Genomic DNA, 16910 nt, shown 5'->3' with positions numbered 1-16910 from the left:
TCTTTCTCTCCCACCATCTGCTAGAGTGGATGACTCATACTTGTGAGCCGAGGGTATTTTCTCATGGCTCCACCATATCATATGTGTGTGTGTGTGTGTGTGTGTGTGTGTGTGTGTGTATGTGTGTATCAGCAAAGTAAAGGGGCGGTAACCTCCATGCAGACAAACATGCTGCTAATGAATGAATGGTGAACAGGTTCCAGTGTGCACACCTGTACACATCTGCTTTTCTTTTCCCACAGTCTCTCTCTCTCTCTTTCTCCCCTATCTCTCTCTCTCTCTCTCTTTCTCTCTCTCTCTTTCTCTCTCTCTCTCTCTCTTTCTCTTTCTCTTTCTCTCGTTGTAGCGGTGTTCCAACCCTCCGCCCATGTGCGGTAGGGTTGCTAGGGTGACGACTCGGTTTGCAGTTCCTATAAAAAGGCAGCGGGGTTGGTAAAGGGAGGTGATGGGGAGTCCAGTGTAGGAGTGTGGGACTGCTGATCAGGCTGGGCTGGGCTGTGTGTCAGCTGCGTCTCTTCTAGAGATTCGAGGTCTCGCCTATTTTTGAAGCGCGTGGTTCACAACAACAACAAGACAGTGAAGGTGATCTATTGACTGTATATTGATATCATATCAGCAACATTACTACAGTTTTGGTGTCTCTATCTGTAGAACATTTTACGGCGATGGAAAAAAAGTAAAGACTTATTTTTAAATCAACACTTCCTGCTTTCATTTCAAAATAAAAGCCCTCAAGCGTTTTTTTCTGTGGACAGAATTCCTTCATTTGTTAACACGAGGCTTTTATTCTGAAATATGTGCAGGACAGTGTTCTAGAACATGCAGTGACTTGGAGAGCTCCATGAATTAATTAATAATGGATTATTACTATTACTTACAAATTACCACACGTTTCTTAACCTTTCTCTGTTTAAAATAAATATAAATGACATTTATAATGAAATTAAATGGTCGTTATGAAAGGCAAACTCTATGTAGTAAGAAAGGGCTGATAGCAGCAGAAACGCAGCAGAAACACAGCAGATACGCAGCCGCCACGCAACGCAGCTGCCACATCCGCGCAGGCGCAATGCCGCACAGCGGCCACGCAACGAAGCGGCCACACAGCTGCCACATCCGTGCAGCCGCAATGCCGCACAAACGCCACGCAACGAAGCGGCCACGCAGCCGCCACAGCCAATAGGAACACTCTCTCAATGAAATGACCTGTGATTGGTCAAAGTCTCCCGTCTAAGCCTGAAAACAGAGCCATGAGGAGGTGCAGAAGTCTAGTTTTCTCACAGAACACTTGAATTACAATATGCTGAAAAGTTATTATGGAATTTTTGCCCAATGATGCCAAAAACATACTGCCTACTGCCACTTTAATTGAAAAAACAATCAACTAATTTGTTGAATGAAATGAATCATTATCTGCAGCCCAGCTGTACTGTATGCTGAGCGTTGATAGAAGTTCTATTAAACTGCAGGGCTTCAGGAGGTCTGTACTGCAGATAGGGAGATAAGATAATGGTCTTGGTGTAGCGATTGAAAATGCTGAAATGAAATGATTATTTTTCAGAAGAACAACCTGAAACCATTTCAAAACCTCTTCTGGTCCCTTGAGCCCACTTTGGAATCCACCGTCTTAATTTACTGTATTTCCAAACATTGGCTCAATACCTGCAGGCAGCTCTTCAACAGGGACTCTCTCTGGTCCGTGGGGCCTCTGCTGCTCCTCCCTGCCCGCCCCTGATCACTTCCATATGGGCTGGAAGCACTCAGCACCACACCATAAGTGATTGCTGATTAATGAGAGGGGGAACGAGAGAATGAGAGGCAGAGAAAGAGATGGATGAGGGGGAAAAAAATGGTTTGAGGAGGGCGAGTCGGCGAAGCAGAAAGTTATAAATTGAGTGGAAGAAAAAAAGAAGTTGAAGGAAGAGGAAGGATGCAGATGTGGCTCTCCAGAGCCCCTCCACCCCGAAGCTCCTTCCTTCCTTCCGTCCAGGGCCAGCTGCACTCGTCCCTGAACACACCCCTCAGGTCATCCCTCAGTCCCAGTAGACCTCTTCTTCCTTTCTTCCTCTCTGGTTCATTTTCACAGCGAGGACTCCCCCCATGGATTACACTCTCCACAACATTTATATGCTTGCATGTTTTCAGCTTCACGTCTTTTAGCTTCACGGGATTCATCACCCTCCTCCCCCCCCAGTTTGGAAAACAGCTGACTCTGGCCTTTCAGAGCAGAGCGTCAGTTTATCGTCGGATGGTTTCGAGCCAAAAAGGGCAAGCTGCAGAGAGCGAGTCAATTTCGTGTGTGAGAGAGAGAGAGAGAGAGATGTAGTCGGAGAAAAGAAATACCACTGCAGTGAGTCAGTTGCTAATGAATCTATTCTAATCACAGCCAAGAGTCAAAGTACTGTGTGTGGCAGTCTGTCTGTCTGTAGGGAAACAGAGAGGAGGATGGAAATGGAGGAGAGGATCGTACCATAGTAGAAAGCAGCTGATTGAGTCTGAGCTGCTGAAATGTTTACAGTCTCTGGGATTTCTTAGGAAACTCTGAGAGGAAGTGTAAATCAGGCCAAGAAACACCCCTGAGAGTTCAATGAAATCAACCTCATATCTAGGAAACGAATGGATATATACTGTGAAGAAACAACAAAGTGCCGTTCCACCAAAATCAGCACATACAGTATATCCATTTTTTTTAATGCATGGAAACTTGCTAAAATATGGGATAGATAGACTCCTTTCCCATTCCCAGTAGATAAGTATGCATTTCTGATTTTGTTTTTTTTTGTTGTGTGTAACGTTCAACGCCACGAACGTGAAAATGTTACGGTGGCCACTAGTCTTTATATCCGTTACTTATTCAGTCTCTCTTCAAACTCGGTGCCAAACGCTGCTCGGACAGGGATGGACGGGATTTGTGGCTGAGATGTTAAAAAAAAAGCGCCGGAAAAGGGGCTTGAATTAGCAAGACCACCCAGGTGTCATGTTTCCATCACTGCCGATCGGATAGCAGATAAATACCTGTGACTGCTGCAGAGTCCTAAAACCTGGAAATGAGTTAGCATTTTAGCACTTCCGGTTCCCTCGTCTGGAAGTCAATGGGTTTTTAGTTAAGATAACTGAGATAAGGTCTGTGGTTAACACAAGCTTTAGAGATTTAACGTTTTCTTCTACGACATAAAATACGTCATTAAATATCTCACTACTGAATTTTGAAGCCTTTGTGTCTTTAAAAAGGTGGTTGCTAACAAGCGGCTAAATGAGACTACTGAACGTCATCACGCCGACTCGTCCGCATTTACAGTTTATACTCGTGATGTAGTTTGCTTGTAGCCTAATGTTAGCTTTTTACTTCTGGCGATTGCATTCACACTACAAAAATCATAAAAATCCCATTGGCTTTTTGTCAAAGGAACCCAGGGCAATGCTAACTTCCTGGTTGGCCTACAAAAATACGTCATCCCTGCAGCGCTCTATTTGTCCAGGGGATGAAAGCCAATTATAACATATCCCACTAAAGACAAAAGCCAGATGTTAGTGGGTGTTAGTGGGTTTTTGTCCAGTGGGAAAACGGCTTTAGACTGCTTTACAAACAATATGAGGATCTACATAAAATCAATACTGTATATATAGATAGATAGATAGATAGATAGATAGATAGATAGATAGATAGACAGATAGATAGACAGATAGATAGACAGATAGATAGACAGATAGATGAGCTATAGATAGATAGCTTTTTAGATGTTCTCGTACCTGATAGCCCCTCTCTTCTTAAAGAAGAATTTGAAAGTGTAAATGACAGCTGTCAGGGCATAAAACCAAATGATCTGCTAATCTTTATGAATCAAGACACCGTAGTCTAACAATGTTTAAATCGAATCAAATCATGACCTTCAAATCGAAAGTCAAATCAAGTGGTGACACCCCTAGAAGATAGTGTGACTGTAACCTGTCACATAGCTGACAACATGAACCCATATAGGCCAGAGGGAAGACCCTCAAAAGTGCTTTAGTTTTAGAGATACCCCTACCGGAGGTAGAACAAAGCACAACAATGTTTTTTATATTCTTTTATTGTAGGTCTCCTACATATGAAATGGATTTTTGTATAAAAATATTTTACTGCAAAAATGGTTAAATTGACAGATACCGTGACACACCCCATAAATAAAATAAGTGCAAAATAAAGCCAAGCCGAATGGGAGATGGTACACCAAAACTCATGTAATGTCATAATGCTAACTCTGATTGATCCCAGATTTGGTGTGATAGTGGCCAGGGGGTGCCTCTACATGTGTGAAGAAACAGAATGTGAATATATGGATGCATTGAGGAAATACAGTACTACAAACACATAAGTACAATAAACGGAAATATCAAATATGAAGGTCTATGATGGACGTATTCATTTACTTTTAGGTAGCTTTGGCTGGGATTGTCCCAGTGTCACCCATCAGGATTTGATGGAATGGTATGACTGTGCTGAATCCAGCAATATATGATATGTAACTGTAGCAGGTACGGTCGATGTTCTACATAAGAAATGTATCACAGTGTTCCAAGCATGAAATGGGGTAATAATAGCCCTACCAGTCTGTCCTTCAGCATCCAGCCCTTTATCGCATCCCGTACGTGAAACATTCTCATTTTTACATGTAAAGATGATGATGTCATCATTAAAATAACATATTCAATGATTAACACCACAGTACATTGATATCACACATTAGATGGGCTGCATTGCTGTGATTCCTCATTGAAAACATCCTCGTCACGAGGAAGGCTGTGCTGTATGGTCTGTTGTACCATGACAACATGTAACACACTGTGATTCTCCACACATGTACTGTACAGTACACTCAGCTCCACTCCTCATTCATCGCCTGGCTCGTCAGACACAGTGAATGAGGTTTCAGTTACCCCTTTTGGTTTGTTTCTATTTTTAGGTGGTGTCTTGTTATGTAACTTTGGCCTATCAGCAGTGAAATTATCACAATTTCCACCCGCAGCAGTGATGTCATGAGTCAGTACGATCAGGGAATGTAATAAGGATGTCCTGTATTTATTTAGTTCATATAGCCACAAATGAGAAGGTGATCCAACTTTCGCATCGTCTGACCGATGAATTCAACGATCAGGGACCGTCAGAGAGCAGCGTAGACCTCTTTCCTGCGTCGTGTTTCTCGTCTCTCTTTGCCTCTTCTCGTCTTCGTCGCTCCGCTCGCTCTCTGCACACCCACAACCAGGATGTGACATCATGGCGGCGAAGCCCTGGAGCTGCTCCGTTCCCCTTTGAAGTCAGAACCGTTCTTAACTCGGAGCCTCATTAACATTAATGAAGAGATGGAAATATTCTCATCTCATAATCCCATTTCTCCATTCCTATTCTCAGACCTGCACATTTTTCACTTCTTCTTGAGTGTGTGAGTGTGTGTTGTGTGTGTGTGTGTGTGTGTGTGTGTGTGTGTGTCCTTCGACTCCATTAGAGACCTTTTAACACAAATTAAAGTCCACATATGTATAACTGGACCAGAGGCAGAGAGCTGAACCTGAACCGGATCGCTCTGCTGTGTCTGTGGAGCTTGGAAATAAAGCTGAAAAGCATGATATTGTAGATTTTGTCTAGACTAAATATAAGATTATACAGTCAAATTAAAACGACAGTTGGTACTAGGGATGTCACGATACAGAAATCTAGTAGTCGATACCAATACCAGTGAATTTCCACGATTCTCGATACCCAATTCGATACCACGAGAAAAAAACAATAAATCCCATGTAATGTGTACATGTGTCTTATATATCCTCAGATTGCAAGCAGTAGTTTTAAATTCACTGACATGGTGACATTTCACTGGTAAAGGCTACCAGAGGTGGGACCAAGTCATTGTTTTGCAAGTCACAAGTAAGTCTCAAGTCTGTGATTCAAGTCCCAACTCAGGTCTCGAGTCCTAACAATCCATATTAACCAAATGTAACGTCAGCATAGTAACTGGATCCAACTGGTGCTCCAGTAACGTAACATTAGTTCTTCATGGTTTTCTCCTGAAACTTGATTGGATGCTGTTGGATTGGTTCAAACTAAGTGGATCTGGGGAGTTAAGTGTAAGATAATCAAATATAAAGTCCCAATAACATTCACCGAAATAAAGAGTCCAGAGAGTTCAATAAAAAAAAACACCACTTTTCAGAGATTTAGCAATAAGCAACAAAAGATAGAAATTCAGTTTGTTCAGTTCAGTTTTTTCTCTGAAGAGTGTCAGACTCCGACACAGAGAGCAGAGGACAGAAGCAGCAATTTTGGCGCTTGGCGGGTGTAATTTCGGACCCTGCAGGCATCGTACGGTTCCTCTCCGGTACTGTTGAAAACGAGTACCGTCACGTGGCATCGGACTTGGTACCGAAGTATCGGTTTCTCGTGACAGTGAAAGTAACTTTTTGTGGTGTTTTCTCAAACTGTCACTATATCCTGACAGTAGTACATGAGACAGTGAAAAAATCTGGTTCCTCTGACTCCCCCTAGCGCTCATAGTGGCATTTGCAAGATTCCAACCGCGCCCGAATAAAAACAACCAATTAGAGCCGAGCGGTCCTCTAACGCAGCTGTCAATCACTGCTTGTGAAACCTCCCGAACTCGATCAAAACTCAGGGCTGCGCTGATCAAATATGAATCAATATTATGTACGTTAATGCGTTACATATGTCTGTCTCGTATGTACGTATGTCTCCCTCTAATGTCTTCCTCTAATGTTTCAGAATCAATCTTGTAGTGCACGTTTTAGCTTTAAATGAGAAAGTTTGTGACCCGGCATCCATGTTGAAAAACAGTGGAGTCAAAACCAAGCACCGCCCAGCAGCCGGAGCACACTAAACAAACGGCACTCGGTGCCGACATGCTGATAGTGTGTCAGTGCAGAGGAAGGGAGGGAGAGAGTAGCAGCTGACGTGTTCAGTGGAAAGAGTTAACAGGAGATGAGGAGGGTCAACAGGACTAGATTACACCAGTCAAGTACTTAACAAGCGGAAATCCACATTTCACTGTGATTTTTCTCTGACATCATATCCCTAAAGTAGCAGCAAAGACAAAGGGGCAATGCACCAACACATAATGCACACTAATCTCAGCGGGGGGGGGATGTTAACGATGCTGCCATTAATGTAATGAAACCTAATTGTACACTTTCCTTTCCCCGGTGATGTATTCAGTGTCTGGCTAAGAGAGGAAAAAAACACAAATGTCAAAGTTAATTCTCCAGCAGCGAGTGGACCGACAAGGAAAAAAGCAACCGTGTCAGGCTTTCTATTTATACGTCTCATGTTGTTTTTCTCACATTTTCTTCCTCTCTAAACACTCTGGGATGGATTCCTCTGGCTTATGGCGGCTTTATAAAGAAGTGGAGCACTGGGGGCCTTCAGCTGAATCGCGCACACTCATAATCACCTCCGCAGAACATTCACCACACAAAATGTACCGTGGTGTGTATCGTACATATAGACACAGGCACACTGCGGTGAAGGTTTGTGACTCCAAACCATTGCAGGCAAAGGCCGCGGTCTCTGCAGTGGTCCTGGATTTATTCCATGGTATGAGAACACTGCTGACATCCCATCTGACCAAAGTGACCACAGTCAACAAAACATGCAGCAATGCAATCATTATTTTTTACGCTCAGATGTGATTGTTTAACATTTCCCCCCCTTTGATTGGCTGCGTGCAATCATGAGACCCACGCAGACCCAGAACCAGACTGTAGAGGAGGCTCTGGGATGGGAAAGTCATCCAGATCAAATCACTCGTTAAGAGAACTGTTTTCCTTCTGTTTATTGTAGGCGCACACGTAATCCAGCACAGTCTCACGGCAGTTGTGAAACAGACATGAAATTTATTCTACTTGATTCGTGGCTACATAGACCACTAATGTCCCTTTTTTTTTTCCTGACGTCAGCACGACTTTCAACTATATGTCATTTTTCGTGCGTTTTTCCTGCGAACGTCCAGCAACACGTGATGTCACGTGTCCATTTCCGCTCCAGTCTTTCAAAATTGAAAAGGAAAAGATGGACTTGGTTAGGCTTAGGCAACAAACTACTTAGTTAGGTTTAGGAAAAGTTAATATAACACAAGAAGTGCTGTAACTTAAGTAGAGAAGTTATAAATCAACTTTTACTTGTGGTTTCACACGGGGCACGAACAGCGGTCTCCTGGGCGAATGTCCTGTGTTTTTTTGACCCACCCGTCGACCCCGAACCTCTTCCCTACACGGCGTTCGCCACTCTTTATACTTCCTGGTTCACAATTCCGTGGATTACATATGAATTGATTTAGTGCCGACCATTACGAAAAAAATTTGAAAATTCGTGTGTCTAGTTACACGAATCAATACATTAAATTTCGTAACTATTTCCCGGAACTGCTGTGGACTGGGCTGATACATCAGTGTCTCTGGAGTCAGTAGTTCAGTATGCGCTTTCAAAGACTGGAATACAAAGGGGGGGAAATGGCTAGCTAAGATCAATGTAATACCGGTAGCTTTGTGGTGGCTCACAGTGCTTGTGACCGGATGGAAAAAACGAACATTCATCAAACTGACTCTATATATACACCAAACATTTATAGCATAAAGATTTGTGTCTGCTGAAATCTCTATTACGCACAGAAAAACATGAATGGTGGGTGTGGGTTTATCCTCTACTACATTCCAGCCATGTAACACCACCATAGCTGCTTAAAATGAATTGGTATCTAGTCAGTTTGCCTAGTTTAATAAAGATGTGAGGTTTCATCATTTGCCTGTAGAATATGTAAAAAGTTCTGCAATGAATAATTCTGCCTGATTCTTGTCTCCTTTCCATTTCCGTTGCTCCAGTTACTTCTGCTCCCAGTTAGCCAGTTAGATATGGCTGAGGTGTTAATGCAGCATGGAGGAGATTTGTGATTAAAAACAAAACAGAATGGTAATTCATCAGCTGCTGTGGAGCGCTAACACAGTTCAGCTTCTTAGTGTCATAATGAAGCACATAAGCAGAGGTGTGAAAGTGTGTGTGAGAGAGCTGGATGTGTCATGTGGAACACGTTCTCACTGGCAACTCCTCAAATAACAACGCTTGGTCAGTGGCGCTACGCTTCAAACTATGACGCTCTTGGTAGCCTCTAGCGCTCAGTTTTGGGCGCGTCAGTTTCCTCTCGTTACATGCCATAGTGTATTTTCAAAATAAACTTCTGTGTTTACAGGAAACGTACAGTTTCCGCTTGTTAACATCCATACAGTGTCCTTCAAAATAAACTTCTGTGTTACAGGAAACGTAGTTTCCACTTGTATAAGCATACAGTGTATTTTCGAAATAAACGTCTGTGTTTACAGGAAATGTACAGTTTCCACTGTTACATACATTTAGGGTCTTTCAAAATTAACTTCCATGTTTACAGAAAACGTACAGTTTCTCGCTCGTTACATACATTTAGTGGTCCTTTCAAAATAAACTTCTGTGTTTGCAGGAACGTACAGTTTCCGCTCGTTACATGCATAGTGTCTTTTCAAAATAAACTTCTGTGTTTACAGGAAACGTACAGTTTCCGCTCGTTACATGCATAGTGTCTTTTCAAAATAAACTTCTGTGTTTACAGGAAACGTACAGTTTCTGCTCGTTACATGCATAGTGTCTTTTCAAAATAAACTTCTGTGTTTACAGGAAACGTACAGTTTCTGCTCGTTACATGCATAGTGTCTTTTCAAAATAAACTTCTGTGTTTACAGGAAACGTACAGTTTCCGCTCGTTACATACATTTAGTGTCCTTTCAAAATAAACTTCTGTGTTTGCAGGAAACGTACAGTTTCCGCTCGTTACATGCATAGTGTCTTTTCAAAATAAACTTCTGTGTTTACAGGAAACGTACAGTTTCCGCTTGTTACATGCATAGTGTCTTTTCAAAATAAACTTCTGTGTTTACAGGAAACGTACAGTTTCCGCTCGTTACATGCATAGTGTCTTTTCAAAATAAACTTCTGTGTTTACAGGAAACGTACAGTTTCTGCTCATTACATGCATAGTGTCTTTTCAAAATAAACTCCTGTGTTTACAGGAAACGTACAGTTTCCTACAGGTTTAGGAAAAGATCTGGGTTAAAATAAGTATGTTTGTGACGTAACTTACATACGCGGCATTAGTTAAGTACAAGGTAAGATAAGTCAACACTGACTTGGTTTTACACGGGACAGGAACAGCCTTGTCCTGGATGAAAGTCAGGGTTTTGACCCAACCATCCGCCCTGACCTTCTTTCTATGCAGAATTTCTCGCTCTTTATACTTTGTCAGTTGCTCTGAGTGTCTAATAATGAGGCGGATGGGATTACATTGGAGTTAGTTGAAAGCCCGGTGCGTCTCATACAGGCACTAAAGGATGACTCGAGGGCCACAGACAAAGCGTTGGTATTTGAGAACGGTTTGGACATTCATGTGTGTGACCTTGACAACGTACTGTAGAGCACATTGCATGCACAGCAGATAAATGTTCCAAAAGCTGCTTCAAGAAGATACAGTAGTGTTACTGAGAGTTGTTTCAAACCTGGAGTGCATGTTAAGCAGCAGTGTGCGCATGTGTATGAGCCCCATGCAGTGTTCTCTTGTCAGTGTGGACCCTCCATTTTAATGCTTTTCCAACTTTGAAGACACTTTTAAAAACACAAGGTGTGTGTCTCAGTGGAAGTGGATCTGTCCTCCTCTCATCACTTCCTCCCCTTGGCTCTTCTCACTCCTTCAGTCCTTCTTTTTCTTCTCCCCGAGCAGTTCGTGCCTGTCATTATTACTCTCTCAGCTTCTCCGTCTCTCCTCCCTCTGTTTCTTCCTCTTCCCCCTCTCACGTCCTGTCTCCTTTCTCTACTTGTATTCACTGAAGAGCTTTCTTCTCATCTGTTTTCCCCTCTGTCGTTCTCTGGTATTAGTAGTTTCCCTCCCTGTACTGTAGGTGCATTCAGTACACTCAGCCTCTGTTGCTTAAATTTGGACCATGTCCCTTTAAACACAAGGCACATGACTGCTTGGTGTCCAGCTATCAGCTACCAAGGCATGTCACTGAACACTTTGTAAGATTGTGTAGTTATTTAGTGACTGATACAAAATACAGCCAGCCACCCATGAAGCAGATTTCATTAGTTCTGTGCTCAGGGGCTGAAATGGTCTGAATTAGATCTCATATGAACTCCCTCTGTGTGCATGCGTGCGTGCTAGTAATAGCAGTCTGCAGACTGTGTAAGATGCTAAAGGAGATGAGGATGAGGTGTTGTCTCTTGTCATTTTAAGGAATGTGGAAGGATGTGAAGGGCTGGTGGATTTATCAGAGAATAATCTACACTCTTTGATGAATTCATCACAGCGCTGATGACATTTGCTTGCTAAATAGGAAACACTGCAGTGCTGCGTTTGATAATATTATGGTTAACCATGTAAAGCACTGATTGTAACATGAAGATGAGCTTCCTGATAGCAGACCAGTGGGCTACCTCCGGTTCTGAGTGCCTTAAACCTGCATTCTCTCTAATATCCAGCAGGGGGCGACTCCTCTGGTTGCTAAAAGAAGTCTGATTGTATAGAAGTCTATGAGAAAATGAGCCTACTTCTCACTTGATTTATTACCTCAGTAAACATTGTAAACATGAGTTTATGGTCTCAATCACTAGTTTCAAGTCTTCGTCAATACAGCATAATGTTCATTTAGTAAATTATGGTCCCATTTAGAGTCCAATAGACCATAAAGCAGGGGATGCTTTAGGGCGGGGTTACCTTGTGATTGACAGGTCGCTACCATGGCGTTGTCCGGTCTGGGAGTTGTCCGTGTTTTCGTCTTACAAATTTAACCCTTTAACAGTGTATTTTCAGTTCATGAAAATGAATTGTAACATTTTTGGTCGCCTGAAAATGTATTATTCAGCGTTCGGTTGTTCTTAGCTCCACCCTCTCGTGTCACTTCTGGTTGCAAAAAAGCAAGATGGCGACGGCCAAAATGCCGAACTCAAGGCTTCAAAATGTCAGTCCACAAACCAATGGGTGATGTCACGGTGACTACGTTGATTTCTTATATATACCTACCAGCCATAACATTATGACCACCTGCCTAGTATTGAGCAGGTCCCCCTTTTGCTGCCAAAACAGCCCTGACCCGTTGAGGCATGGACTCCACTAGACCTCTGAAGGTCTGCTGTGATATCTGGCACCAAGCCGTCAGTAGCAGATCCTTTCAGTCCTGTATAAGTTGCGAGGTGGGGCCTCCGCGGATCGGACTTGTTTGTCCAGCACATCCCACAGATGCTCGATCTGGTCGCCGGTTCCCCGGTTTTCCTTCCTTGGAGCATTTTTGGTAGGTCCTGACCACTGCAGACCGGGAACATCCCACTAGAGCTGCAGTTCTGGAGATGCTCTGACCCAGTCGTCTAGCCAGCACTATCTGTCCCTTGTCAAAGTCACTCACATCCTCACGCTGGCCCATTTTTTCTGCTTCCAACACAAAGTTCAAAATGTTCACTTGCTGCCTAACATATCCCCCCCCCACTGCCAGGTGCCATTGTAACGAGACAATCAATGTTATTCACTTCACCTGTCAGTGGTCATAATGTTATGGCTGATCGGTGTATAGTCTATGTAGTAGACACAAATACAGTGGCAATGCAGTTACGTGAAAATAAAATCAAATATCACAAACTTAGTTCTACTTCAAAAAGACTTCTGTGAACCTCAGTGAAGGAAAAAGCCGCCATGGTTTCCAAAGGGTTTCCATTGTCTAATGGTGGCCTGTGCAGTAGTAGGGGACACACCGAAATATTGTGTAACAGTTGAGAGTAAATTAGCATTCATTTTGCAGCGTGTTTTTTTGTGTGTAGCAGGGTCACACTAACCGGAGGAAAGATGTTAGCGCGTCTTTTTGATGACAGTTGTGGCAGAGCAGGCTGTGCTCTCACATACCTGTTGCATCACTACCTGTAATCACAGTTCAGAACATCCTCCAGGCTTTTGTGATTTTGGTACAACATGTGTTCAGCCTGAAAGGTTTACTTCAAAGAGGAAAAAAAACAGGAGAAATCAAAGCTGGTTAACAAGGTCCCTGGGGCCACACGAGCTGGCATCACTAAACCATAGTACACCGTGTGTTTTTATCAGCTCAGTTGAAATGCATGTTTGACCATCAGATCAGATTGTATAACGCTTTCCCCTCTTTGTGTTTCCTGCAGCGAACAGAGTATCTGCCAGGCGCGAGCCGCTGTCATGGTGTACGACGATGCCAATAAGAAGTGGGTCCCAGCCGGCGGTTCCACGGGCTTCAGCAGAGTCCACATCTACCACCACACGGGCAACAACGCCTTCCGCGTGGTGGGACGCAAGATCCAAGATCATCAGGTCAGTGGGCTAAACGCACACGGAAGCCTTATTCATCCAGTGCATGAAGTTAGTTGGTCAGATATGGTGGTTTTGAGAATCACAATTACAAATGCATCTAATGCCTTTAAATTGATATTTCGTCAGCCAGCTTTAAGAACTGTGTAGCCACAATGGGTGTAAGAAAACATGAATACACTTGAGTATATATATATATACAGTGTATATATATACTGTATATACACTGTATATATATATATGCTGCTTCAATCCATATTTGTTGGTGTTTAGCCTTTCAAAAACAACATTTTCACTGCAGTGGAAAAGCTGTTCGCTCTCCCACTTGCTTTCATTTGATACCAGTATCTTCACTTTTAGCTTTAAAACTGAGCCCGCGACAACATCCGAAAGATCGATTGCGTTAAAGAAATTAGTGGCGTTAAAACAAATTTGGTGTAACGCGTTATTATCGTGTTCATTTTGTCAGCCTTAAAAAGGTCCAATCCACTGTGTTTATTTCCTATTTACAGAGCCAGGGCTGTGTATGAACACCAGGGTTTTTTTTCATTGCACACACAGAACAGACAGCTAGCAGACCGTGAGGAGATATTCACTGAATTTGACAAAAATTGTATTGGATTAGAAGCACAGACTCCTCTTTTAAATAGATCTTATTATTTAAAAAAAAAATGTAATTGAAATGACAGGCAGTAATAGATTATGATGGAGTTTTTACAACCCTATCAGTCAAAATGACAGACAACGAGAAAGTCTAACGCAACCACTGCCTATTACACCTAGCATATCCAATATACCCCATACCTTTATATTCACACGTGTAACAATACATGAAAACAAAACACAGCAAGTAGCTATTGGAGGAAAAGGCAGTTGAGGATCACCAGAGGCTTATGTGTGTGTGTGTGTGTGTGTGTGTGTGTGTGTGAGATGGCAGTATGTGAGTGATTCCCTCCCGCGGGTCAGCACACACTGCCTCAGCAATCCCACAATCCTCTCTGTCTTATTGTCTGAGTTTTCCTCTGTGGCTGGAGGGAGGAAGGGAGGGAGAGAGGGAGGAGGATAAGTCATGATGCCTCCGTGCCTTCAGCAAGTCTACATTCTGCTACAATCAGAGCAACAACAACATCAGGTCGTAGCAGTAGGAATATCTAGAACTTCACCAAGAAAAGAGAAACCAAAGAGTTGTCATGTCTTGTGTGGTGACCTGCCATGACATAGTTGCGTCACACACCTAAGTCGTTGGCTACTCACGGTCAGAAACATTGGTGAAATGCACTTAGCGGAGGTAATTTCCAAATAGGCACATTAGTCGCGTGCTTTGACATAACCACCGCGTGGGACTTGCCATGCCCGCCACCATTCACTTCAGTAGAAGTCGGGCACCAGTGTAAAATACATCAGACCGGCAATACATCATCAAGAGCTTTTGGGTTAAACCAATCCCGAGTCCCTCATAGAAGGTAACAGAGTAAACAGAATGCATACGAACTTGTCAAAATTAAAATCCAAACATACGTCATATTACATTGAAGTCTATGGGATCTTCAGTCTTCTATCCCCCAAAAGGGGGCGCGGCCTTGACTTTTTGCAAAGTACCTGATGTGCCGGTCTGATGTATTGGAATGCTGTCACGTGATGTAATGATGATAATGACCCTTCCTTCTCTTATAGTTTCCTTGGTTGATGTTTCACAGTGACAGTGAACCAGGAAAGGAATAGATTATGCTCTTTTTGCAGCCGGAAAGCTTTTAATGTGAAACATCTGTGCAGGAAGAGTTGAATTTCACTGGCAAAGTGGAACTGAGTGGAATTATTTAATGAGTGAGAACAGTATTTGTGTCAAAAGGAGAAACTTAGAGCAATGGATTGGAGGGTATGACATAACTGCTGTTGGAATTTACATTATTAATGAATCATCAGATGAATGAATCAGAAAACAGGGAGAGGTCTTATTGGGATATGATCATGCTAGGGCTGTCAAATTTAACGTGATGACGCGTTAGCGCAAATTTGTTTCAACACCACAAATTTCTTTAAAGGTCTCTTATTGTAAAAAGTGAAATTTTCATGTCTTTTATATTATAAAGCAGGTTTAAGTGATACATAAATACTATGAAAGTATCAAAACGCTGAATCCACAGAGAAATACACACAGCCCGTATTCAGAAACTGTGTTTGAAACAAGCCGTTTTTATATTTAGACCGTTTCACAGTTTAAAACGTAAACATTCTAAATGTGTCCCAGTTTATTTCTTGTTGCAGTGTATGTGAATGACATCAGATGACAGGATGTAAACAAGGACCCAAGCTGTTTCCTAGCAACGCAATTCCGTTGCCCTTCCGTTGAAATGCGCTAAAACGGAGCGTTTCAGACAGAGCATGAATACATGTTTATTCACACAGACAGTATGAGGAAAATAATGTGTTTTTTGATCATTAAAGCATGTAAACATGTTCTAGTAGAAACCCAAAATACAAGTATGAAGCTGAAAATGAGCTTGATATGTCCCCTTTAAGGCATTAACGCAACTTGTGATTTTTAGGTTGTAGCAGGCATTTTCAAAGGGGTCCCTTGACCTCTGACCTCCAGATATGTGAATGTAAATGGGTTCTATGGGTACCCACGAGTCTCCCCTTTACAGACATGCCCAGTTTATGATAATCACATGAAGTTTGGGGCAAGTCATAGTCAAGTCAGCACACTGACACACTGACAGCTGTTGTTGCCTGTTGGGCTGCAGTTTGCCATGTTATGATTTGAGCATATTGTTTTATGCTAAATGCAGTACCTGTGAGGATTTCTGGACAATATCTGTCATTGTTTTGTGTTGTTAATTGATTTCCAATAATAAATATAAACATACATTTGCATAAAGCAGCATATTTGTCCACTCCCATGTTGATAAGAGTATTAAATACTTGACAAATCTCCCTTTAAGGTACCTTTTGAACAGATAAAAAATGTGATTAATTTGTGTTTAATCACGATTAAATATTTAAATCGATTGACAGCCCCTAGATAACCCTAACCCTAGATAATGTATGTCTCAGATTATTCTGACACTGGAATGTTGTTATCATCCTGGCACACCTCATCAAATAATTGGATATTTTTAAAAAGGAATGTTACATTTCTGTTAGCGGTTCACACTCACTGATTTTTTCAGTTTGTGCGGCGCCGCTTTCATAAGATCTGTTTGTTTTATTCACCGCCACCTACAATAAGCATCTAGAGTTACACCATCTCACTTCTTCCTCACACTTACTGGCTGCTTGTTTGAATACTCAGTCTTTCAATAATAATAGAACGCTTATGTGAGTCCCTTCCCCGCCTGCCAGAGAGATATTATAATAACCGCAGAAATTGACACTAGATTATTTCTTGCCAGGTAAAAATAAATTTTGCCGGCACCAGCGCTAGACCCTTGTTCCATAAACTAGCGGATTGGTTACAGGTTTTAGTGCTAGAGGAACTGTTTATTGGCCAAAGCAATATGATGCTGAAGGATAAAATATGACTTTTTG

General features: G+C 42.3%; 1 protein-coding gene across 1 annotated transcript in view; it reads left to right on the top strand.

Moving 5' to 3' along the window:
• enah (ENAH actin regulator) overlaps positions 1-16910 on the top strand; it is a 111559-nt gene that overhangs the window by 11495 nt on the left and 83154 nt on the right. The window contains 1 exon segment of the mRNA XM_037751708.1: positions 13220-13385. Within this exon segment, the coding sequence (XP_037607636.1) occupies positions 13220-13385 (166 nt within the window).

Source organism: Sebastes umbrosus, chromosome 18 (genome assembly GCF_015220745.1).
Source record: "Sebastes umbrosus isolate fSebUmb1 chromosome 18, fSebUmb1.pri, whole genome shotgun sequence".
Classification (NCBI taxonomy): Eukaryota; Metazoa; Chordata; class Actinopteri; order Perciformes; family Sebastidae; genus Sebastes; species Sebastes umbrosus.
Note: the sequence above shows the minus strand (reverse complement) of the source record. Positions and strands in the feature narration are given on the sequence as shown.